Genomic DNA, 22626 nt, shown 5'->3' with positions numbered 1-22626 from the left:
TGGGCCCTCGCGGGTCGGGTCGGCGCAGGCGTGTCCGCCGCGCGTCCCCGCGGTCCTGCGCGCGCGTCGGCCGGCCGGTCTGCGAGGCTCTCCCGTCCGCCAGGCGGAGCTGCGGGGTGGGGAGACGCGCGTCGGCCTCCCGGCCGCCCCACTTCGACGACATGTTCGGCGTCTCGTTGCGGGTGGGTCCCCAGAGTCGGGACGGCCCGACGGGACGAAGCCCGAGATGCAGAGGCGGCGGGAGCCGGGAAAAGTCCAGAAGGGCCCCGTGGCGCCGGAATGGGGGACAAGGGAGAAAGAGGCCCGGGAGGCCGGCGTCGCGTCGGGTGCGGGCGGGCCGCGAGGGGCGGGGAGCGGGGCGGGGAGCGGGGCGGGGAGCGGGGCGGGGAGCGGGGCGGGGAGCGGGGCGGGCCCCGGGCGGAGCTGGAGGGGCGTGCTGTGGGGCCTGTTATCGCGGCGCCGGTTATCTCGGCGCCTGGTGTGAGAAGAGGGCTGGTGGACCTTTCCCGAATCCCGCCGAGTCTGGCTGGTGTCGGAAACGTGCAGGCCGCCTAGCGGGGCGGGGTGGCGGGGTGGCGGGCTTGGGGGCGGATACGGGAGGCTGGTCGAGCCGTGTGTAGGTGAGTTCACAGCGGTGAGTTCTTCTGCCTTGGAGGGTGTTGATGTCCCGAGGCGCTAAGGTATTGGAGCATCCCCTAGTGAGAGCTATTCACCCCACCCCAACCCCTGCCCTAGTCGGACCTAGATGGGGGAGTTGGGTGGTGGGCCCCATCCCTGGCCCAGCTTAAAGCCACAACCACCTCTGGGAGGACACGGTGTCCATCCCCCTCTCTAGTTCTGTCTTTGCGGGGTGGGGCCTTCATTCCAGATTGTGTTAGAAGCAATGCCATCACCCGCTCCACCTCAAGGAGGAGACTCCCAGGGCTTGCACCCTTGGCTTTAGCCAGGGTGGAGGCAGATGGGCAGGAAAAGCCTGGTGACATTAGTACTCCGAGGCCATCTGCCTGGACTGGTCCAGGAGACCTGCAGCATCCAGCCTTGTCTCACTGCAGCTGACCCTTCCCTACCCTTCAGGTCCACTATAGACTCAGCCTGCCTTCCCCTTAAGTACCTTTCCTTCTGCCTAGTTTCTTTGAGGCACAGCCGAGCTTCTTCTCTGCCTTCCGTGTGGGTTGGGTGACGCTGTGCTTGAGAGTTACCCTGCCTAGGGCAGTCAGGACCTGAGGTGCCCTGCTCACATTGTGTCTGGCTAGGACCCATCCCTGCTCCTTGCCATCACCGTTATCGGGGTTACAGTGCTCCTGTTCACCCTGAAGAGCATGAACTCAAGAAGGAGACGTCTTATCACCTTACAGAACCCTGAAACCAAGTACCCACTGCCCTTGATTGAGAAGGAGGTAATTGGTCAGCCCACCCCCTCCACTGTCAGTGGGTGAAAGAGAGGAAGGCAAGAGTGGTGGGGAATGTGGTCGCCAGGAAGGCTGGGCAGTGGGACAAGCATTTCATGGCCTCCAGTTTGCTCCCCACTCATTGTGTGTGTGTGTACACGCTGGGATAGCACTAAATGGAGTTCCTTTCCCAGGCATCTGAACTGCCCAACAAGACTTCTAGAAAGCTGACAGAGCCTGCCTCTGTTTTCTGTTTTATTAGCAAATCAGTCACAACACCCGGAGGTTCCGCTTTGGACTGCCCTCGCCAGATCACGTCTTAGGGCTTCCTGTAGGTGAGTGGGGTCTGGTGTCATCACCAGGACTGGGGCCTTGCAGGCACTCTGCTGCTACCAGAAACTCAGCTGGGGTGCGGGGGTTACCCTGATAACCTTTCCTGAGACACATGAACTCAGAGAACTAGGGAGATGGGCTTGGGGACAGTCCATTCCCTTTCTCATTGTTCAGTTAGGACTGATACAAAAGTGCTATCTCAATGAGCATTGAAAAGAAGTGAGTCTAGAGTAAGAGGGTCTAAGATCTCATTGCAGGCTCCTTGCTGGGCAATCTTAGGCAAGTCCTTCCTCTCTGAGCCTCAGGCTATGAAAGAGGGTTTCCCAGGCCTGCCTGCCATTTCAGTTTTTGTGAGGGTAAAGTGATTGAGGGATGTGAAGATTCAGAAACTGCAAAAGTACTGTGCACATTGGGAGGGATGGGAGGAACTGATGTTCCCCTACAGTCGGGAAAAGCCCAGAATGTGTGGAGAGGCAGGAGGGAATCAGGTGCCTCCCACCACCATCACCTGGATTCTCAGCAGGGGCCTCATATCCACATAAGAAGGGACCCATTGTGAATACCAGCCCTAGCATTCCTAGAGTTCTGAGTTATCTCGTTTCTAGTCTGCAACACCACAGATGGCTGAGTCAGTCTTAGTGAAGTAGTAAACCTCTGCTAGGTCCACAGCCTGGGGATCCAGAGCTTTGTACAAACTGCTAGTGTTACTCTCCTGCCTGGTGGAGATCCTAATCCATGGCCTACTTGTCCTGTGTGCATGGGACAAAACCTCGACCTTACCTCTAGCAGGTGATGAAATTACACACTAGGCAGCCAGCCTGGCCCCTGAGCCTCCTTGCTGCTTCCTCTGTCTTTCTCCATCCGTGAGAGCTGTGTCAGCCTGCCTTCCAGTCCTCTGCCTGACCTGTGGGACCAGTCCTGTTAGCAATGAGGCTAAAAGAAGGAAAACTTTGAGAAAAAGAATTTCTTAGAATCTGCCACTTAGACCCACTCTCTCCTCAGCCCTGGTGTAGGCAGTGCAAAGTTAGTGAGTCAAGGTAATTTAGAGGCATCTCGGCGAGGCTGCTTTGAGGACTCAGAGATTGCAGATGCTTCCCAGCTCTGCTGAAATGAAGCTGGTTAGAGGTGGGGCCTAAGGGACCGGCTGAGGCAGCCCCATTTTCTCTGGACACACTGCCACCCCAGGCCTAGGTTGGCTGCATCTAAAAGAGCCTTTCTAAGGTTTGCAGTTTCAGATTAGTTCTCACAGGGAAGCTGCCTCAGGCATTTATTCCTGAGTATCCCTGGTGCCTGTCAATGAGCCTGTCCTTTCTTAACCCAGAGTGTTTGCACCTCAGGCTTCAATGCGTCCTCAAAGGCAGGCTTGTGTTCCAGAAGCAACTGGAAGGGCTGGCCCCTTCAGCATTCTCCTCCCCCTCCCCAGCCCCCCAAATGTCTCACTTCTTTCTGCGTATCTTGTGCGTACACAGTTTCTACTCCCTCAGGTACTCTGGCGCAGAACTTCCTCTTGCTTCTGTCTCATAGCAGCTCTTGATTGCAGCTTCTGCCCTCACCACTAACTGCCTTAGTCACTGAAGGCTCCCATGTTAGATGCAACAGAAATCTGAGCGGCCCAGCCCATCATGTGACACTGGGATGTAGTCATGATCTGTAGTTCTCAGGCCATAGCTGATCCATTCATTTCTACCTTTGAGGGGCAGAATTACATGGTTCAAAACTTTCGGGGGTGGCCCCGTGGCCCAGTGGTTAAGTTCGCACACTCTGCTGCAGGCTGCCCAGTGTTTCGTTGGTTCGAATCCTGGGCGCAGACATGGCACTGCTCATCAAACCACGCTGAGGCAGTGTCCCACATACCACAACTAGAAGGACCTACAACGAAGAATATACAACTATGTACCTGGGGACTTTGGGGAGAAAAAGGAAAAAATAAAAATCTTAAAAATAAAAAAAAAATTAAAAAAAAAACAAACTTTACTGCTTTCCCTCAGCAGAGCCATCAGGTGAGGAAGAGACAATGTTCTTTCTAGAACTCCTGGTCCATGGGTGTCCAAATCCTGGGGGCCTGCATACCTGTGAGCCCAGGCCTGTTCTGTACCAGGCAGCAGGATACAGATGAGGGGGCTGTGACTCATTCATAGACCCCAGTGATACATCCGCTTTAGGAAGAAATGACTTTGTGAAGGCAATATATTTTGCTTTAAGAAGGAAACACTCCTTTCTGTAGTTTTTAATACTCAGGCTTCAACTTTAATTAGCCCTTCCTGCTCCACAACATACTTTGACACAGTAAGCACGTACGGGCAGTTGGTTTCCTGTACGTGAAACTCACAACTACGCTATGATGGAGGGAGGGCAGGTTTACCGTCCCCATTCACCGAGAGGTGAAGTGACTTGCCCAGGCTTGCACACAGTGACAAGGGCAGGCCTAGGACCCAGGCATCCTGAGTTTGGGTTCCTTCCCTACTTGGCCCTCCTCCCATGCACCTGCCACACTATGCACCCACCTCCCTGAAGCTCAGTCCTTTACGGGAATCCTGGGTCCTGTTTAGGCCGGCCATGCTTAGACTTAACATTTGATGCCGTTTCTGCAGGTAACTATGTCCATCTCTTAGCCACAATTGATGGTGTTATGGTGGTCAGGGCTTATACGCCTGTGTCCAGTGATGATGATCGAGGCTTTGTGGACTTAATTATAAAGGTAAATGATGCCCACCATGTCCAGCTGCCTCACCCTCACAAGCCAGTTAAGGGTGGTAGGGTGGAGAAAGGACATGTCCTGGACATGGCTTTCCAGCAGTGGCATTTAACAGTGAAGCTGTCAACCTGGTGATGTCTTTGGGGTTTGCTTACAGCAATTATGAGTGCAGAGGATTTTCTCTGCATAGCTCCAGTGTCAAACGCATTTTTGAGTCGTGTGCAGCTGTGGTCTGAGGGTGTGAAAACTGTGCTGCCTTATTTTTCAGATCTACTTCAAAAACGTACACCCCAATTATCCAGAAGGGGGGAAGATGACGCAGTACTTGGAGAACATGAAAATTGGAGACACCATCTTTTTTCGAGGGCCAACTGGGCGCCTGTTCTATCATGGGCTAGGTACGGGTGGGGGCGGTGGGGGGTTCATACTGGACCTCCATCTGGGGAGGAAGAACATTCCTGCAGTTCTTCCATTGTTCTAGAAAATTCCTCAGATTTGAGTCCCATCGACTTATCCTTAAAGTCTTCAACATTCATTCACACACCCACTTTACAAGATTGTAAGCCTCATTAAGGTAGGGGAGTGACTTGTTTTTCCCTCATCACTGTATTTCCAGCACAATGCTCGATATATAAAAGGTGCCTGCTAATGCTGAAAGATGGATGGATGGATGGATGGAGTCCATGCTCATTCATTTATTCACATATTCATCATTTACTCACTCATTGACTGCTGTGAGTGGGAGTGTTCTGTGAGGCTCTATATTAACTTCAGTGTGCTTCCCTCCCTCAGAAGGAAAGGGCCAGTGATTCCCCAAGGAGGTCCAGGCTCTATTCCCACTTTGTGCACTGGTACAACAGGGCTGGCAATGGAGGCTACCCTGGCCTGCTCCTCTGACCTAGAATGGTGGAGCCACTTCCTTAGGAGGAGTCCTTTCTCCTTTCCTGGGCGTCCCAAGGAAAGTCAGTGATCTTTTGCAGGCTCTCAGGCAAGAGCTGCAGAAGTCAGATGTATCCTCTTGTGTTTCCAGGGAAGTTTTCAATCAGACCACAGAAAACATGTGAGACTGAAAAAAAGCTGGCCCATCACCTGGGAATGATTGCTGGGGGCACAGGTAAGAGGCTTCTGGGGGCTTCATCCACAGGGTGAGCCCTGAGATGTTTCTGACTTTGGAGTCATTTGATCCTATAGGGTGTGATGTGAGAGATTCCTTCCCTGGCTGTTTGAGATGGGAACTCATGGGGAGCCTCGAAAGTCAGGCTGGGGAACATGGAAGAATCTGGGGACCAGACTGGGCAGGCCCACACATGGTCCCCAAGGGCTCCTGGATCCTGTTCAAGCCTGACTCCCCTTCCTTTGAAAATGAATGCCTGAAAGAAGAGAACAAACTTGTAAGGAGACCTACAACGTGCCAGGCACCATAATAGTCACTTTTAAAACTACCACATTTACTCTTCATTAATTCTGTTTTACAAGTGAGGGCACTGCAGAGCTCAGACGAGTACCTGACACACCCTGGTCAGACAGCAAGGGCACTGGGTGTGACATCCAGTTCAACTTCCAAAACCAGTGCTGCTTCCGTCTTGCCGCATGAAAATGAGAAAGGGCTTTTGATTTATTGTTGTGTTAGAAGGAAAGACCAAAATGAAGGGCAGTTCCTCACTTTGAGTTTTGGGGACAGAAGTGAGAAAGGTAGAATTGGGGCCAAGGAAAACATAAGCTGCTACAGACCAGGGACTGTGGGCGTCAGAAAGGGAGGGAAAGCTGGCCTGCCCCCTAACTGTGTTCCAGGGATTACCCCCATGCTGCAGCTCATTCGCCACATCACCAAGAACCCCAGTGACACGACCACGATGTCCCTCATCTTTGCCAACCAGGTCAGTTCTGCTGAGTCAGCCCTGCGCCAGGAGGGGCAGGATGGAATGTTTGCTGAGCATTCATTCCTTCCCACTGACGGAGCTCAGGCTGCTAGGGGCCTGCGGCCGTGCCAGGGCTTCATAGGCTCAGCTCAGGCAAGGCTGAATCCAGGCCTGTTTTTCCATGTTTTTGTTTTTTTTTAACTTTCTGTCTCCCCAGCTAACCCTATGCACTAAACTTTTCTTCCTTCCTTAATAGATCGTTCTGTGTTTTTCTGAGTATAAAATCATAGATGCCCTTGGTGGAAATTTTGGAAAATACAGAAGCATATATTTATTTTTTATCTTGTTTGTATACATGCTATATATTTACAGTTATATATATATATATTTGTTTTGTTTTGTTTTTTCACTCAACATTACCACATAGGCATTTTCTTCTCATTAAAACTCTATAAATATTTTCATCATAGTCTATCAAGTTGTACCATAATTTACTTAATCTTCTACATTTAGGTTGTTTTCAGTTTTCACAGTTATAAGTGATAGAGTGATGAATATTGTGCCTAGGCTTGATGACTTTTAGATTATTTTCTTAAACAGAATCCCAGAAGTGGAATTACTGGGACAAGCATTGTGAAGTTTTAAGATCCAGGTCTTCTGTGCACTATCTCTGAGCCTGTGACAAGTTCCTTTTGGCTTTGGCTCCCTTTTCCCCAATGAGGCTCCAGCCTTTGTTTTCCTCTCCTTTAACTTTCCAGCCGTTGTGTTCTATATTATACTATGTATGTCTGCCTTAGCCCCTCACATGCCCTGCAGAAGGTCCTGGGCCCTTACTAAGCCTGTTCCAGGGGGTCTGCCATGTCTGGTGCTCAGTATGGATGTAGGAGGTAGGGCTGGGACCTCTGAGTGAAGCCACCCCACCCTGTGGGCTCAGCCATGGCCTTCGAGCTGGAGGGCAGACACTGCAGCTCTGCGGGAGCCTCCCAACTCCTCCACCTAGAGGAGAGGGTTTGCTGTGCAGGAGCCACAGCAGAGCTCTCCTCTGTCCTGGGGGTCTGCAGCGAGCACTCGGCTAGAGTGATGGCAGCTTGGGCAGGAATGTGCTGACCTGTGTGCTCAGTCTGAGGAACAAGCAGGATGGCCCTGCAGGGGCTTTGCTCATGTTGCTTCTTTTCTAGACAGAGGAGGATATCTTGGTGAGGAAGGAGCTTGAAGAAGTTGCCAGAACTCATCCAGACCAGTTCAAACTGTGGTACACCCTGGATAGGCCTCCAGTTGGTACGATCCCCATTGTCCCCACTGTGGGTCAGCTCCAACCCTTGACCCACCTGAGAAACTAGTCCCTAGGTTTGTTGGTTTGCTTTTTAGGACTGAGCTTAGGGGCTGAGACCTTTGGCTCTGTCTCCCTGTGGGAAATGCAGGAATTTGAGGGAGAGAGGATTTGGGACAACCTGCTGGTAAGGGCAGTCTGGGGCAGGTGTCTGATATCTCAGCAGCACTCCACACACTGCAGTGAACATCAGGAGGGACACTGAAGCACTGGGTCCTGCAGAATAGCTATCCTACACTGCATTCTACACGGCATCCCACAGCCATCACACACACTGTCTAACACAGCCATGGACCCCTTCATCTGGACAGCCGTTCCTCACATGCTGAGCCCCAGTCAGCACCCAGCCACAACCATGCACACCACACCCCACATGGCCACCACCTTGTCAACCAGCCCACTGCCCAGCAGAGGGCACTGCCTGACTGAGCCAGTCCATAAACCCCACAGCACACGGCCCTGCACAGCTCCCGTTCACTGCCTTGATTCACACCACACCTCAGTACATCGCACCTCACTGTCATGATCCCCATCCTCGCCAGTGCTTACTGCAGGCAGACACCAGCAGTGAGCCTGGAATCTGAGGAGAACACTGAAGAGGGCTGCCTGGGCACCCCCATGTCCTCCACTTCCCAGCTTTCTGCAGGTAACAGCGGTGCCGACTTCTAAGCCATGGAGAGCAGCCTTGCCTCCCTCTCCCTGGTGTGAGGGAGGGTGGGAGGGAGGCCAGGGGTCAGGAACTTGCCCTTCCCCGCCCCCCAGCTTTTTCTGCTTCTGCTTAATCTCAGGCTGGAAGTACAGCTCAGGCTTCATTACTGCTGACATGATCAAGGAACACCTCCCTCCTCCTGGGAAGTCAACGTTCATCCTGGTGTGTGGGCCTCTAGCCCTGATCCAGACAGCTGCTCACCCTAACCTGGAGACACTGGGTTATACCAAGGACAGGATTTTCACCTACTAGCACCTCCCTCACTCTTTGCAAACTTGCCTGGTCTCTTTCATCTGTTTCAAAGTGAGTTCAGTTTCAGCATGTTAAACTGGCATGTGTTCAAAAGTGCCCTGTGATGTACCCTTGGGCACAGTAGCACTCCTCTCTGTTGGGTGAGGGCCTAAGAAGAAGGGTTCAAGGAGCTGGAGATAAAGTGGCTTCTGAGGCCTCCTTGCTTGGGAGGCTTGAAGGAACTCCATTTCAGTATCTTTTTCTCTAGTTTAGTGAAATAAACTTCAGTACAAAGCAGACAGCCCATGAGGTGTGGCTCTGTGGGGGACCGACTAGGCAGTTTGAAGGCCTGTCCTCCATATCAGTTGGCTTTTGTGTGTCCATGGGAGGTCAGAACTAGCAAAAGTGCCAGGGCAGAATTCCAGAAGAATCCAAGTGGGGTCACATCAACTCCCAGTAATCTCTCTTGAACCTCGCTCTCCAGAGTGTTCTGTTTTTAAGCCTACTAGAAGGCTTAGGCACCCTCCACGTGCGCTCTTCCTTCTCTTGTGGGAGGCCCTTGAAATGGGAATGGTGTTGAAAACACACACATCAGGGCAGTAGTAAAGCCATAGGGTAGTTGGGCTTCAAGAATCCTAGACTCCCTGTACCTTGCACAACAAATGGAGGCAAGGGGCACATTTTTTTTGTTTGTTTTCAGCATCCTCTAAATGCCAGGCCCCATTCTGGTATGCCAGGGTAGGGGTGGATACGTACAGAAGCTTCTGAACTTGCAAACAGAACTAGGTCCCAGAAGCTATTCATTAAATCCTTCATACCACTAAACCCGAGTGATACAGGTAACCACTATCGCCTCTGCCGTTCTTGGCCAGGATGATACGCTGCCGCTCTGTGTTACCTGTGAGTAGGTAGAACTGCTTTTACACTTTTGCGGTTTATTTCATATAATTCTCAGAAACCAGGGATTCTGTGGGGATTTTGTTCTGCAAGTTATAGATGAGGAAACTGAGGGTCAGAGATGAAGTTACTGTCCCCAAGTCATTCAGCTGGTAGGGAGCAGACCTGGGCCTGCTTAATTCCAAGTCATTCCCTTTTCACAAAAACTGGCATAGTAGCAGCATTGCTTGGATCTCTCTCTAAACGTGTATGTCTGTGTGTGTGTGTGGGGGGGGGGTACAGGAGAGAGAGAAGAACATGGCTCTAGAGAACTCTCTTACAGCCGTACAGTGTCCACAGGATGCCAAACCAGGGATGGCCTCACAGAGGGCCAGCAGAGTGGGGGTGCTGGGAGGCGGCTAGCCGCCATCCATCTGCTGGTGAGCTCATCCTCAGTGAATCCCCTACTTGGAGAAAGAGGCTCTGCTGGGCACCGCACACAAAGTAAGACCTTAATCCTCAGATATTTTTCATAAACACAAATCTTACCATGCTTATCCCCTTTCACTGCTTTTCACCCTGGTCCCCACCTGACCGACCGCCCATGTCTCCAGGACAAATTCCAGGAGGCTGGTTTACAAGGCACTTCTTGATCTGGCTACAGTTGACCTCACTAGATTTTTCCCTTCTCCAAGCCTCCCACTCTGACCCTATTCTCTGGCCCCATGCTTCTCAACTCAAGGTGATTTTGCCCCTCCCAGGAACAACTGGCAAAGTCTGGAGACATTTTTGGTTGTCACAGCTAGAGGAAGGGTGCTGTTGGCATCTAGAGGGAGAGGCCAAAGATGCTGCTAAATGTCCTACAGCCCATGAACAGCCCCCACCACCATAAATTATCCAGCCCAAATGACAACAGTGCTGAGGTTGAGAAACTTCGGTCCAATCACACCCACTTTGGGCACTTCCTAGGATGTGCCGGGATGTTTCAGGTCTGCCTCCTGGAGTGCCTTTCCCCCCGGCACCCTTGGGGAACCTGATTCATCTTTCAAAATGCAAGTATCACCTCATCACTGAAGCCTTTTCAGTCTCCGCCCCCAGCCCTCCATTAAAAATGACAACTTGCTGTTTTGAGCTGTGGAGACTTCTCCGGAGCATCTGTAACGTTCAGTGCACTCGTCTCCCCCACTAGACCATCACCAACTGTGTTTCTTGGCATCGTGCCTATATCTCTAGCCCTCCTTAGCCCAGCATGGAACATACTTAACCTGCGCATTTGAAGGAGTGAGTGGCTGGGAACATAGCAGCATGGGGACCAGTATTGGGTTTTACTCCTATCTGTATAGGAGCCCACTTGTGGCAGGTGCTTGCTGAGTGTGCATTGAAGGTGCATATGGTATGGGAGAAAGACGACACATTACTTCGAGGTGAGCTCGGGCTCAAGGGCAAATGGCACTGTAGGACACAGACCTGCAAATGAAACACCAGTGAAGGCTTCCTGAGAAGGTATGTCTTTTCTGGGCCTCAACAGACAGGATTTGGCCTTGTGACAGAGACGAGGAGGAAAAGACATCCCATAGTGAGGGAAAAGCAGGAGCAGAGGCTGGAGTGCAGGTTCATGAAGCCTGAAAGAGTCAGAAAGCCTCAGGTGCTGACTAAAGTTTTGAACTCTACTCTGGTAATTCTGGAACTGAGGAGTTCTCAGCAGAAAGCTAACAGGATTAAAACAGAGCTTTGGGAAGGTCAACTTTGGGGATGGGGTACTTTGTCTGGAGGAGACCAGCTGTGGAAATCAGATGAGGCCTAGGGCCAGAGCCTTCACAGGGAGGAAGAGGAAGGGGCTGGTCACTAAAGGGGAAGATTGGTTGAGAGGGGACTGTGTGGGCGACCCTCCCTGAGGGAGGTACCAGGCTTGTCTGGGAGATGGTGAGTTGTGGTGGAAATGACTTGGGTTGCCCAAGGGCCTTCCACAAGGGGGAGCTGTTTGATCATCTGAGGCTGATGGGGGGAAGGCTTTGGAGACTGTTCTCCATGTGTCAGCTATGGGGGAAGGAGAAGGCCCTGAGCGCGTGTTTGCTGGAGACGCCTCTGCTCAGATGCTGGAGGCCTACAGCACTGAGGAACCGGAGACACCCACTGTAGAGGAGGGTAGACTCAGGGCAGCCAGGACAGTGGGAAGGAGTCTCACTGCTCCTTCCCTCCTCTCACCCTAAACACCCTCACCTCAGCCAGGTTTCTGTGCACTTGGGAAATATGTGCTTCTGTATGGAAGCAGCACAGGAGGGGCTCCCTAGTATCATTCCACCCAGTTCAGTCACTACAGAACATTTTCTCAGAACCTTCTTCCAGCAGAGCTTTTATGAACTACTAGCCCTTCCCCTTTGGTGTAAGAGCCTTGTAGCTGTTACCAGGAACAGCACAAGCCATTGAGTCTGTGCTGATGTCACATTGCCCTTCCCACAAGAGTGGTCTGCAGTCCACGTATGAAAGTACAAAAGGTATAAAAGCTGTGGTGAGGAGCACAGCATGGTTGAAAACACATAGGGACACTGGGGCCCCCTCCTGGACGTCTGTTCCACAGCCCCGCTTCACTCCTGCCAACACCCATGTCCCAGATGCCCTGCCAGCCACAGCCTGGGCTCTGGAGGTGGCTGTGTTCCAGTTCCCCATTGAAGCAAAGGCTCAAGGCCCCCACACGTGCCTGTCTGGGCTCTCAGCCATGAAGAAAGTCATCTCCAGTCCTCACAGTTGGGAGCAACCAGGCGAGAGTCATTCAGCAGCTGGTCCTGGCTCAGCATAGTCTGAAAGGACACAGTCAAAGGGGCAGTTGAACAGGGTTTTGGTCAAGGCTGCCTACGTGGGAAGCCACGTGGGAAGCAGCAGGGCACTGGGTGTGGTCCCATCTGACAGTACCCTGTAAGTTCATGGTGTCCCAGGGACCCCACGTTTTGAGTCAGAATAGACGCTATCAAGATAAGGATAGATTGCTCATAGCTTAGAGGTAAAGTTGCTATGTCAGGGCCACCAAAGGTCTATTTGAGGTGATAAGGGCAAGGCTGGGTGGACTCATTTCAGTGTGTGAGCCAAGAAAAGAAAGTTGAATAAAAGTGATCCTGTTTGGATTAAGAGACCCCCCTGGTCTTGCCCTTGGATACAGCTTTCTTAATATGCCTCGATAGATCAACAAGCAAAGCACAGTGATGGGGGCCTCAATGGGGGCAGTCACTCCAGCCAGTGGGCTTAGTGATGGGGCAGTCCAGGAACTAATGCCCTTGGAAGGTATACCGCCTCAAAAATGTGAACCTTCTCTGTCACTGGCCTTTTACTGCCAGCTCTAGTCTGCCTGTGAGTCTTGCAAGGAGGATATTAGCCCTGCTTTTCAGATAACTAAGCCAGGGCTCAGAGAGAGGACTTGCCTGCATCCCAGGGCAGGGGCTTAAACAAGGTTGGCCTCACTCCAGAGTGGCTCCTCTCCCCCTGAGACCAAGCTGCCCCCCCATGGTATGGTCTGTCCTCAGTGGGGAAGCCAGGATGTGCTCACATTCCTGTGATATCCAAGGAGTCAGAGGCGTAATAGGAAATACGTGTGTCTCATTAACAGAGAGGGCAGAATAGTGTCCCCAGGCCAAAGATGACTAGGCAGGTGACCCAGAGCTGCTGATTTCCTTACCAGCTCTAAGCCTGGGAAGAGGACCTGAGATCTAGCTTCAGCTCAAGCCCCATGACCCCTCCCAATGCCCTTGGCAGCACAAGGCCCAACAATGTGCCAACAGAGGCCTCTGAGCCACTTTCTCTCTCAGGACTGGCCCCAGCACCAGCACCATCCTTTGCTCTACCCTAGCAGAAGTGCTGATGATATAGGCTCTGTAGTAGGGACAGGGCTGTCCCAGGCCTTGTGCACGACCACACCAACCAGGGTGCTTCCCTGACACCTGTCCTACTATGGAGAGAGGGTCAGAGTCCTACCGTGAGGCGGTGAATGTCTTGGGAGAGGAGCCCTATCTGCGTCACAGTGCCTTCTGAAGGAGCCATCTGTAAAATGGGCAGCAGCCCAGTCAGCACACACAGACTCAGCTTGTCATTTGCAGAGATGGCATGCAAGTTCTGTCCTGCTCAGGCATGCTTCCCTGGAGGAGTGGGCAAGGAATGGGCCAGGCCCTGAAGAATGACAGGTGAAGCACATGCTGCTTCTGCCCCTAGGGGAAAACAGCTTTTTCCCTAGGGGCACAGTATCCCACACTGCCATGCACACACACTCTGGGGGCCCCACTGCAGTACCTACACTAAGGATACACGGGGCAGGGCACAAACAGGCATATCAGAAACAGCCCTTTAGCATGTGTTCAGTGCTCCAGCTATTCCAGGAGTAGAGAGGAAGGGATGAAGGCCTTCAGGATGCTGAATACACTGGCAGTTTCTGGCACCAGCATGACTCCAGACCCTGATACCCTGGTATAGGTATAGGTGGGCATCCTCAGGGAGCTGCTCATGGAGCTTCCTCACTGCCAGGACCTGCCCTCACTCCCCTCCTCAGGTAATGCTGGCCTGCTCCTTCTTCCTTAAACCTATTTAGATTGTGTAGATTTGGAAGCATCCTCTGAGGGCATCAAGTATAACCATTTTACAGGCAGGAAAACTGACACAAAGGCCAAGAGGCCTTGCTTGAGACTGAACAAAGAATTAATGAGATAATTCCATTCAGAGCTGGAAAACCGGAGCATGCATGGATTCTCCCCAGGACACGATAAGAAATAAGGGACACAGCTGCCCTGATGGTGGCTCTACAACAGCAATGCCCAGGTGTCAGCCTTGAGGAGCACCTGTCATGCAGAGGTCCTGGGCACTGGGATCAAACACCGGCCAGCTTGTGTCCACATCTCACTACTGAACTTCAGGGAAGGCCAGGAGGCCATGGCCTGAGGTTACAGGCCACGTTTGAAGCTGCTGGTAGTTTAAGAAGCAAATCTTAGCATGGCCTCCATCTGGGACAGAGTCAGAGAGCCCTCTATGGGGTCATCAGGCCCTGCCCCAGCCGCCAGTTATGATGCTGCTATTATGCTTCGGCAGATAAGGCCCAGGAGGACCCAGTGGAGCCAAAAGCTGCCCTGGGACAAGCAGGAATCTGCTGAGCAGGAGCCCAGACTGCCAAGGTGTGTCTCTCCCTCCCTCCTCGGCCAGACAGGGCCCATCTGGAAGACCCATTATCAGTTAGTCAGCCTCTAAAGCAGGAGGACAGGTCTGTTCCGGCGCTGCCAACAGACCAACCCCCAAGGGTTATGGGCCAGCTAGTTCAATAACAGAGAAGCTGGCAAAACACATGGTAAGAAGAGGTCTTTCCAGCAAGGCCTCCTTCTTGTCTCCCACCACCCCCTTCACTAGGTGGCTCATGCCGCTGAAATGGAAACCAACTTTGGGGTCTGTACCGCAGATGTGATCTACAGTCAGGATGTGCGCGAGACATGAGGTTACCCTCGGCTTCACAGAGGGAGGTGGAGCCTGAAGTGGTGAGGCCAGAGACCTCTTGTGAAGGACCCGGAGGTCCCTCATTACTCCAAACCCTTGTCCACGACACTTGGCCAATCCTGCGTGTGCAGTGGCTCAGTGCTGTCGGCTCTCAAGCTGCACAGTGAGCAGGACTCCTCTCCAGCTGTGCCCAGCTGTCTTCCCCAACAAGATTAAAGATATGCTGCACTGTTTGCTTTCTACATAAATATTGTTTTTATTACCAGAAAGAAGTGACCACCTCTGTAGTAAGGCACAAGACAGTTACATTGTCACTGCAACAGAAATCCCTGCTGCTGTCCCTTGGGTCTCAGCCAAGACTCTGTGGCCACAGGCCTAAGGCACTTGAGATTGTCCCTTAACTGAAACACAGCGGAGGGGCCTGAGAGCTGAGCCTCTTGGGACCGTCCATGGTCTCTGGACCTGTGTCCAAGTCTGTGTGTTTCCACTGGTGCTGAAGACGGACATTAAGAATTACTAAAAATGTACGCGCATCTTTAAGTGTTTTTCCTCCTGAGTCCACCTTTGGCAACAGTCCCCAAAGCCTGGCCCCTTGGCAAAAGTGCAACTCCATACCCTGGCCACCCTCAGGGTTCAGAGAGAGACTGGCCCAGGGGTACACAATTGCTGGAATGTTCTCTGCGAGGCATGCACTTGTGCGGGGGGTGAGGTGCAGTTACATGGTGACACACATGGTGTTACTGTGAGCTCTCAGTGTGCACAGAGAGGACAGGTGACAAGGGCATCAGCTAATCTGTCCCACCTGGTCCAGCCCATCCAGTTCAGGGGCATCAAGGGGGCTGAGGCCCCGGTAGCCACTGTAGACCCTGTGACTGTCACCAGTACTGTCACTGGGCTCCATCGGGCAGATGTAGTCTGTCGATTCATCAAACTTCTTTTTTCTTATATTTCCAAAATGTGAAAATCCTAGTTTCCTTGGCTAAAACACAGCAAATGCAAGATCATGAGAAGGAGATTATCAAGCTGGTGTGCAGACATGACTGACAATACATTTAAGAGCAGCCCCATGAGGCAAACTGCTTCTAGAAAAACTCTGTTTAACAAAACAGAGCTCCTGAAGCAATTTCTATGCTGGGCAAAGATCAACAGATAAATAATCTTGAACAAGGAAAGCTGCTTTTCCAAGACTGTGTCTGAACCTCATGCCCTTCTGTCCCAACTGATCATGTTCCTATTTCCCCAAGGGGACGGGGAATTCCTAGAGGATGCCACATTAGAAGACCTGCCCCACCACAGCTGCTGCCACCACACGGGGGAGCACTCCCTTCCTTCCACTCATAGTGCCTCGTGCCCTCAGGAAGCCACACTGGACAGCCCTAGGTGGCCCTTCCTCCTTGCTGTAACTTCACCCAGCACTGTGTCTGTTTGTCTGCCCCAGACACGCTTCCTGTCCTGCTCGCCTGGGGAAGTCTGCATTCTAGCTGGACCTGAGGCATCACCATGCTGCTGAGGACAGGGCCAGTCTGGGCTCCAGAGATTCGTCAGTGGGCCTGCAGTCTGGGAAGGCCAGGGTCTGAGGATGGTGTGGCTCAGGCAGATTGAATGGGCTTTGTGGGATTCAGAGACCCCCAGTGAGTGGTGCTGGTACTTGATGACCTCAGGACCTCTGGACAGCTACAAAGCTACCAGGGCAGCTGGCAAGAGGATCACTGTCTGCGTTGGCAGGACAGCTTTGACAAAGATCCCCCAGGGCAGTGTGGCATGAAGATGGGCCTGATTGAAGAGAAGCAGACTCAAGAATTCATCTGCTTTGTAAGATAAGTCAAGGCAGTATTGGGGTAGAGGACAGACTCCTAGCTGCCTGAGAACAGATGCTTCCTACACATAGTTTCTGTGTAAAGAAACCTGCACTCTCTTAGGCTCAGGAGTGGCAGGGAGCTGGCCTGACAAAGATTAACAGACAATGAGAACAAGGTCCCAAGGAAGAAGCCAAGAGCCTCCTTGTCCAGGCAGCACACCCTGGTTTGGCTCTAGGTATTGGGTCAGCTGCTGCACAACATGAGCGCCAGAAGGGAGGCTTCTGTGACTACCCCAGAAAGGGTATGGCAACTCACCCGGACTTTGGCTGTGGTGGTCAGTGGTGTGTAAGCTGGTGAGGTCATTTTCTCACGCTTTTCCTGTTCAGCCTCAGGACCAATCAGGGCATTGAATTTGGTGGTTAGGTGGCGCCTGAGGAGCGTCTTTTGTGGTGGGATATTGAGAAGCATAGCCAAGGTGTCCCCAGTGAAGCGTGGCTCCAAGATCTAAGAAGAAACCACAGACAAAGCCACTCAGTGGTGACCTCAGATAGCTCCAGGTAGTGACACTGAGAAATGGGCCCCTGTGGGCCCGGGTATCCCTCCAGGGCAGGGCTGAAGCTCGTCCACTTATACTGTGTCCCACTCCTCTCTCTACCTGGCATAGGGTCTGGCTCTGAGGAGACACTAGCACATTTATTGACTGACTACCTCATTTTCACAGACCAGCAGCGAACTGTGACCTGGTGGATAAGGCTGTCTCCCAGGGTCCACTCTGGAGGACATCCAAGCCACCCCTTCCTCATTTCCCTGCTGACTCTGCCACTTGACAGATCTGAGTGACAGTACAGATCCTATCATGACAAGCAGGAAGTTATATTTTGGTGCCCCCCGGCCCCCACTTCCCCAGCCCTCATGTTCCTCTGGCAGCAGGCGGAGCTGCCTTGTTAAGGGTGGATTCTCATGCAACCCCTTTGTCCTGGAATCCTCTGGGTCTGCTGCCAGGGAAGTCCTTTCAGAAGCCATTGTGTGTCCATGAAGTCTGTTAATTCTTAACCACAAATTATCAAAATACTTTGAGACTTCAATTTATGCAAGGGTTTCAGATGAACTATCAGTGTTTTTTCTAGGATTTATGTCTAGCCCTTAAGACATCAGTTTGCACCAAGACAGATGGGCTAGTCCAAAGAGCCACTCACAATGAGACCTCCGTGGACACCACTCCCACGAAGGTTGGGCGCATACTCCGCCAGGTCCACGGATCGCAACCACTCCATCACCCTGTGGTTGGACCACTGCACAACTTCTGAAGGAGAAAGGTTACTCTGTGAGAGGGAGAAGGAGAGTGTAGATGTTAGGTCTAACAGGCCCTACCATGGTTCTCCGTGGAGACAGCCCCTGTGAATAAGCCTGCCCCAGATGCCTCGCCAGATGACCCTCACGTCAAATGACCCAGGCAGCCAGACCAGCTGCCTGAGAGCCTTCCAAGTTTCCAAGGAAAAAGAGCTCTCCAGTGAATCTTACAGGACCCTCTACACTGAGATATCTGATTCCAGAATCCTGTTATTCCCTAATTCTCTGGTTAACTTTGGAACTAATAGTCCCTAAAGGCATATAATCATTCATTCAATGATTCAACAGAACTATAAAGAGGACTATCAATTATGAGCTGAGTGTCTTATAGATAAAAGATCTTCCTGGTGTGGGCAAATATTTTAGGAGGGCATACATTAAGATCCTTGTGCCTAAGTGCCCTCAAGTGGCATCTGGGTCTTGAAAATGCCCAGCACTGTGCCTGATATATAGAAGGCATTCAAAATATATTTGTTGAATAGGGGAAAAAAAGGAGATGGAGGGCAGAGATATGAGATTTTAATCCCTCAGGAAGCTAAATTAATCTTACAGCAGGGTTAGACTTAGTTCCTTAGAATATAGGAGATGAGGTATGACTGATAACCCTTTAGCTTGAGGGCCCACCAAAAACTCCAGAGTTCCTGGAAAATATCAAGGATCCTCCAGGATCTGGGTTGCCATGTTTACCTACACTATTTCTTCTCTAGCAAAACCTGCTCATGGATACCCTGTGCACCTGGCACTGGAGGTTGGTTAATTTTATATCTACCAGTAGGGAGAACTACTCCAAAATGTCTGGCTCCGTATGGGCTCCTCCTTCCTCTCCTCTCCTCTGCCTACTTTGACACCCATCTTTCCATTTCGTCTTTCCCCTCCCTCTCCTTTGCACCATTTCCTCCTCTCCTTTCATCACTATGATGGCATTGAAAGACTCGCTGCTATGACCCTCTGAACCACAGCATGTGTCTGCCAAGGAAGGTGGGGGCTTGGAGGTCTAGTGGCTGTTGTGGGTCATATTGTACAGGGCACAGAGGTGTTTGGGGCACCTGGAAGCACTAGCAAATGAAAGAATCCCAAGCACTGTGGTCTGAAATGCAGCCATTTCATGATGATGTCATCCTTGTTTTCTCACACCCAATCTTACAGGTGTCCTGGCTCAGGGCTACCTGGATGGGTAGTAGTGTGCTGCCCTCACCTCATCAGCTGGCCTCCGGTGCAAGCAGTGGGGGTTGAACTTGTTGACATGGAGCACATGAATGGCACATTTGATGCTGAGATGATGTAGTTGGCTGGTGACTTTTAAAAAGAGTAAATCATTCTGGAAGAGGAAAGTTTTGGTTAATGAACCAGAGTTTCCAAAGTGACAAAAGACCCCTGAGGTTCCTTCCCAGACCAAACACAGACAAGTCTACCACATCTCAGGAAGGTGCACATGGACACACCAACAGCTTTTCTTAGCACAGGGGTTTGTACTCTGCTACTTGGGACCTCTTTATGTGGCAAACGATGCTATTTTAAGACCTTAAAAATATGAGGGAGGTGGTGGAATCAAGTTTAAAGTAACCACTATAGGGACACCTGAGCTGAATGCCCACAGGGACAAGTGAAATATTGAAAGGAGAAATCCTCACCACAGTTAAGTATTGCAGCATTCGTCCATCAACTCTGGATTCATGAAATTGGTCTTTGTATTGGGGTAAGCCAATATCATCGAGCCAACCTACAAAAACAGGAAGAAACAAGTGTGTTAAGATTCATGAGAATGGGAGAATGTGGATGCCAAAAAAAAAGAAGTCATCAAATTATCATTTTGAAGCTCCAGCTGTATTCCCCATAAGGTTTAATAATCCATCTGCCTTTCCCAAGAAGACAGCTGTCTTTGAAGTACTCATTCACAGGGAAACTCTGTCTACCCTGAGGAGCTGCCAGAAACCTAACATATGCCTGTCCTTACGTGTCACCCAAATGTGGTCTAGCAGTGCAGACTTCTCCTCCTGCTTGGTGTTGATGGCTTTCACTGCTAAAACCAGCTTCTTCCTGTGAAGAGGGTGCTTGATTCCTAGCTCCTGAAATTGGAATATGAAGACAGATGTGAAATTTTGGAAATCAATTTGGCCCCCAGAGGATGCCGTGTCTGAGTGTAGACATTCCACCTGGGTGGAGTGTGGCAAGGGACCTCTGCACAGCCCCCAGGGATGAACTTGGAGTGACAGAGGGAGTCTCTTGGGCTCCTCCATCCATTGTGTGTGTTGGGCAGGGGGTGGAGGAGCAGGGGGCCTCACCTCCCCAGGCATTGGTTTGGGGAGAAATGGGAGCTTTCTCACCCAGGGCTCAGCCCTTACCTTTTCCATATCCTGAGGGGTAGCTGTCAGTAAAGTGTGGCCAGAAGTCACCCACTGCCTGGCAAAGATCACGTACTGACCCAGGCCGAAGTCCTCCAGCCATGTGCACACCCGCTCTGTGCTCCACTGGGCGAAGGGGGCATTGGCGTCACTGGGAAGCAGGAGAACAGCATGTCCCTGTTAGTGGGAGGAGCTGAGGCTCGATCTGAACATAACAGATCCTCACAAAAAAGGGAAGTACATTTCAACAAACAACCCCCATCGTGGGATCTTGTTGAGCAAAATTCTGCTACAACACAATCAGTTGAGGTTTGACTCCATTTGACTCTGGAGTTTCCTGTGATAACGCCTGGCCTCAATTTCAAATCTGCAGCTGCTGAGAGCATGGGGCAGCTATATGATCCACATGAGGCTGTGTTTATGTGTGCTGTCAGTCCATGTGCACGTGCACATGTGCCACAAGCCCTGAGTCCTGGCCCATCAGGATGAAGATCCACAACTGAATCATGTTTTCAACAGGATTCAACACCATTTTTAGGAAAACACTTAGAAAATAGGAAAAGGTGTCAGTTCTCTAACATGTAAAAATAAATAAATAAAACCACCAATTAACATCAGCTAATACCTTATTTATTAATGAAACACTAGGGGCATTCACATTAAAGTCAATAAAAAGACAGTATTTTTTACCAGTACTAATAATACTGGTCTGAGAGTTGTAGCCAATATAAGAAGAGATGAAATAACACAAGCAGTATAGCTATTAGAAAGGGAGAAATAAAAGAAAGCCATTCTTTTCAGATGATATGACTGCCAACCTAGGAAACCCAAGAGAACTCAGTAAGGTAGCTACTGATATAATACTCACACACATAATATTTATGACATACACAAATCCACAACTTTCTTTCTTTCCTTTTTTGGTGAGGAAGATTGGCCCTGAGCTAACATCTGTGCCAATCTTCCCCTTTTTGCTTGAGGAAGATTGTCGCTGAGCTAACATCTGTGCCAGTCTTCCTCTGTTTTGCATGTGGGTTGCCACCACAGCATGGTTTGCTGAGCAGTGTCTAGGTCTGCGCCCAGGATCTGAACCTGTGAACCCTGGGCCACTGAAGTGGAGCACATGAACTTAACCACTATATCACCAGGCCGGTCCCACAAATCAATAACTTTCTATATACCATCAATGCAGAGATACTAGCTTTTCTTAAAATAACTTAAAAATCCCACTCATAGCAACGAAAATTATAAAATATCTAGGAGCTGCATTACATTACAAGGACTGTGTGGGTCTTGTGTAACTGTGTGTGGGGATTGGGGGGCGGGGGGTGGTAACTGTAATGCTTAACTGAGTGACATAAAGAAAGACATGAATAAGTGAAGAGCTAGATCACGTTCCTAGACAGGATGACTGGGTATCCCAAAGCCATCAATTCTTAAAGACATCAATTTTTCATTTAAAGTGTGAATATACTGGCACACTTAAAATCCCAATAGAGCCTTTGGGGGGGGGGAGTGATAAACCAACTTTATATTCATTTTTTAAAATAAACAGGGATTTATGGAATACAGAAGACTATTAGAATACTACTAATATAGAAGATATTTCAAAAGATTCCTTCCAGGAAAGTACCCCTAAAATGCTAGTTAAAAAAAATTTTTTTGAATGCCTAGTTGAGTTGTTCTTTAAGTGAGGAAATTCCTTAACGGGCCAGAATGACAAGAAAGCCTCCTTCTAGAACAGATGCTACAGATGACCTGTACCCTGGAGTAGGTGCTGGTCACTCATTGCCTGGAGTGAGGGTTTTCATGAGCCACGAATAGGTGTAGATACAGGTTTTGTGAGACCTAGAACTTATAAAATTTGGGGAGCCCTCTTTAAGAAAAGTATAAAACTTAAATATAAAATTAGGAACAAAGTGAATATTTAAAATGAAAAAACAAATCACAAAAAATTACAAATTGGATCAAATGGAAAAACATGATGAAATCCAGAAAAATGATATATTTATTAATTAACTCCTAGATATATCTCTAACTAGTTTTTTACCTTCATATTTTGGGTACATACACTTTCATTCTTTTCCATATGTCAACAACACTATAATATTTTCTATGAGAACAGGAGGTTACGTCTTTCTTCTAGCATGATTGATCAATATTTATTTGTTATTATGATAGTTTTTAAAAATTTTTCCATAATTTATAATTGGTATTGTCAAGTGAATTTTTAGAATCATCAAATTTAGGAAAA

The 22626-nt window shown here is 50.3% G+C and overlaps 2 protein-coding genes across 53 annotated transcripts in view; one reads left to right on the top strand and one right to left on the bottom strand.

Moving 5' to 3' along the window:
• CYB5R2 (cytochrome b5 reductase 2) lies at positions 1-8846 on the top strand. 3 transcript variants are annotated; one of them, XM_001500244.6, is made up of 9 exons: positions 1-182; positions 1254-1397; positions 1651-1723; positions 4313-4419; positions 4685-4814; positions 5447-5530; positions 6208-6293; positions 7454-7553; positions 8394-8846. In XM_001500244.6, the coding sequence occupies exons 1-9, from the start codon at positions 162-164 to the stop codon at positions 8564-8566; spliced, it is 918 nt and encodes a 305-aa protein (XP_001500294.3). In that variant the 5' UTR covers positions 1-161; the 3' UTR covers positions 8567-8846. The 3 variants fall into 3 exon arrangements, with proteins under 3 accessions (XP_001500294.3, XP_005612180.1, XP_070130771.1); XM_005612123.4 differs by lacking the exon at positions 1-182 and adding an exon at positions 385-680; XM_070274670.1 differs by lacking the exon at positions 1-182 and adding an exon at positions 410-620.
• The window catches only part of PPFIBP2 (PPFIA binding protein 2), a 146191-nt gene continuing 130024 nt past the window's right edge, over positions 6460-22626 (bottom strand). For 23 of the 50 annotated variants that reach the window (XM_070274635.1, XM_005612125.4, XM_070274624.1 and 20 more), the window contains 9 exons: positions 20373-20523; positions 19985-20096; positions 19662-19750; positions 19226-19348; positions 17877-18002; positions 16996-17184; positions 15684-15860; positions 13385-13450; positions 6582-12219 (listed from right to left, as the gene is read on the bottom strand). In XM_070274635.1, the coding sequence (XP_070130736.1) occupies positions 12148-12219; positions 13385-13450; positions 15684-15860; positions 16996-17184; positions 17877-18002; positions 19226-19348; positions 19662-19750; positions 19985-20096; positions 20373-20523 (1105 nt within the window). In that variant the 3' untranslated portion in view covers positions 6582-12147. Of the gene's footprint in view, positions 12220-13384; positions 13451-15112; positions 15861-16995; positions 17185-17876; positions 18003-19225; positions 19349-19661; positions 19751-19984; positions 20097-20372; positions 20524-22626 lie in introns of those variants that run through there. The other 27 variants (XM_070274629.1, XM_070274654.1, XM_070274647.1 and 24 more) reach the window with 6 other exon arrangements.

This window comes from Equus caballus, chromosome 7, assembly GCF_041296265.1.
Source record: "Equus caballus isolate H_3958 breed thoroughbred chromosome 7, TB-T2T, whole genome shotgun sequence".
In the NCBI taxonomy this organism is placed as follows: domain Eukaryota; kingdom Metazoa; phylum Chordata; class Mammalia; order Perissodactyla; family Equidae; genus Equus; species Equus caballus.
This window is presented reverse-complemented; position numbering and strand designations above follow the sequence as displayed.

What these genes read in the sequence shown, in the direction of transcription:
- CYB5R2 (XM_001500244.6), top strand. Translation starts at nt 162, where the DNA reads ATGTTCGGCGTCTCGTTGCGG. An exon ending in TGTTCGGCGTCTCGTTGCGG is followed by an intron (nt 183 to 1,253) that starts GTGGGTCCCCAG and finishes GTGTCTGGCTAG; the next exon opens with GACCCATCCCTGCTCCTTGC. An exon ending in TTGTGGACTTAATTATAAAG is followed by an intron (nt 4,420 to 4,684) that starts GTAAATGATGCC and finishes CTTATTTTTCAG; the next exon opens with ATCTACTTCAAAAACGTACA.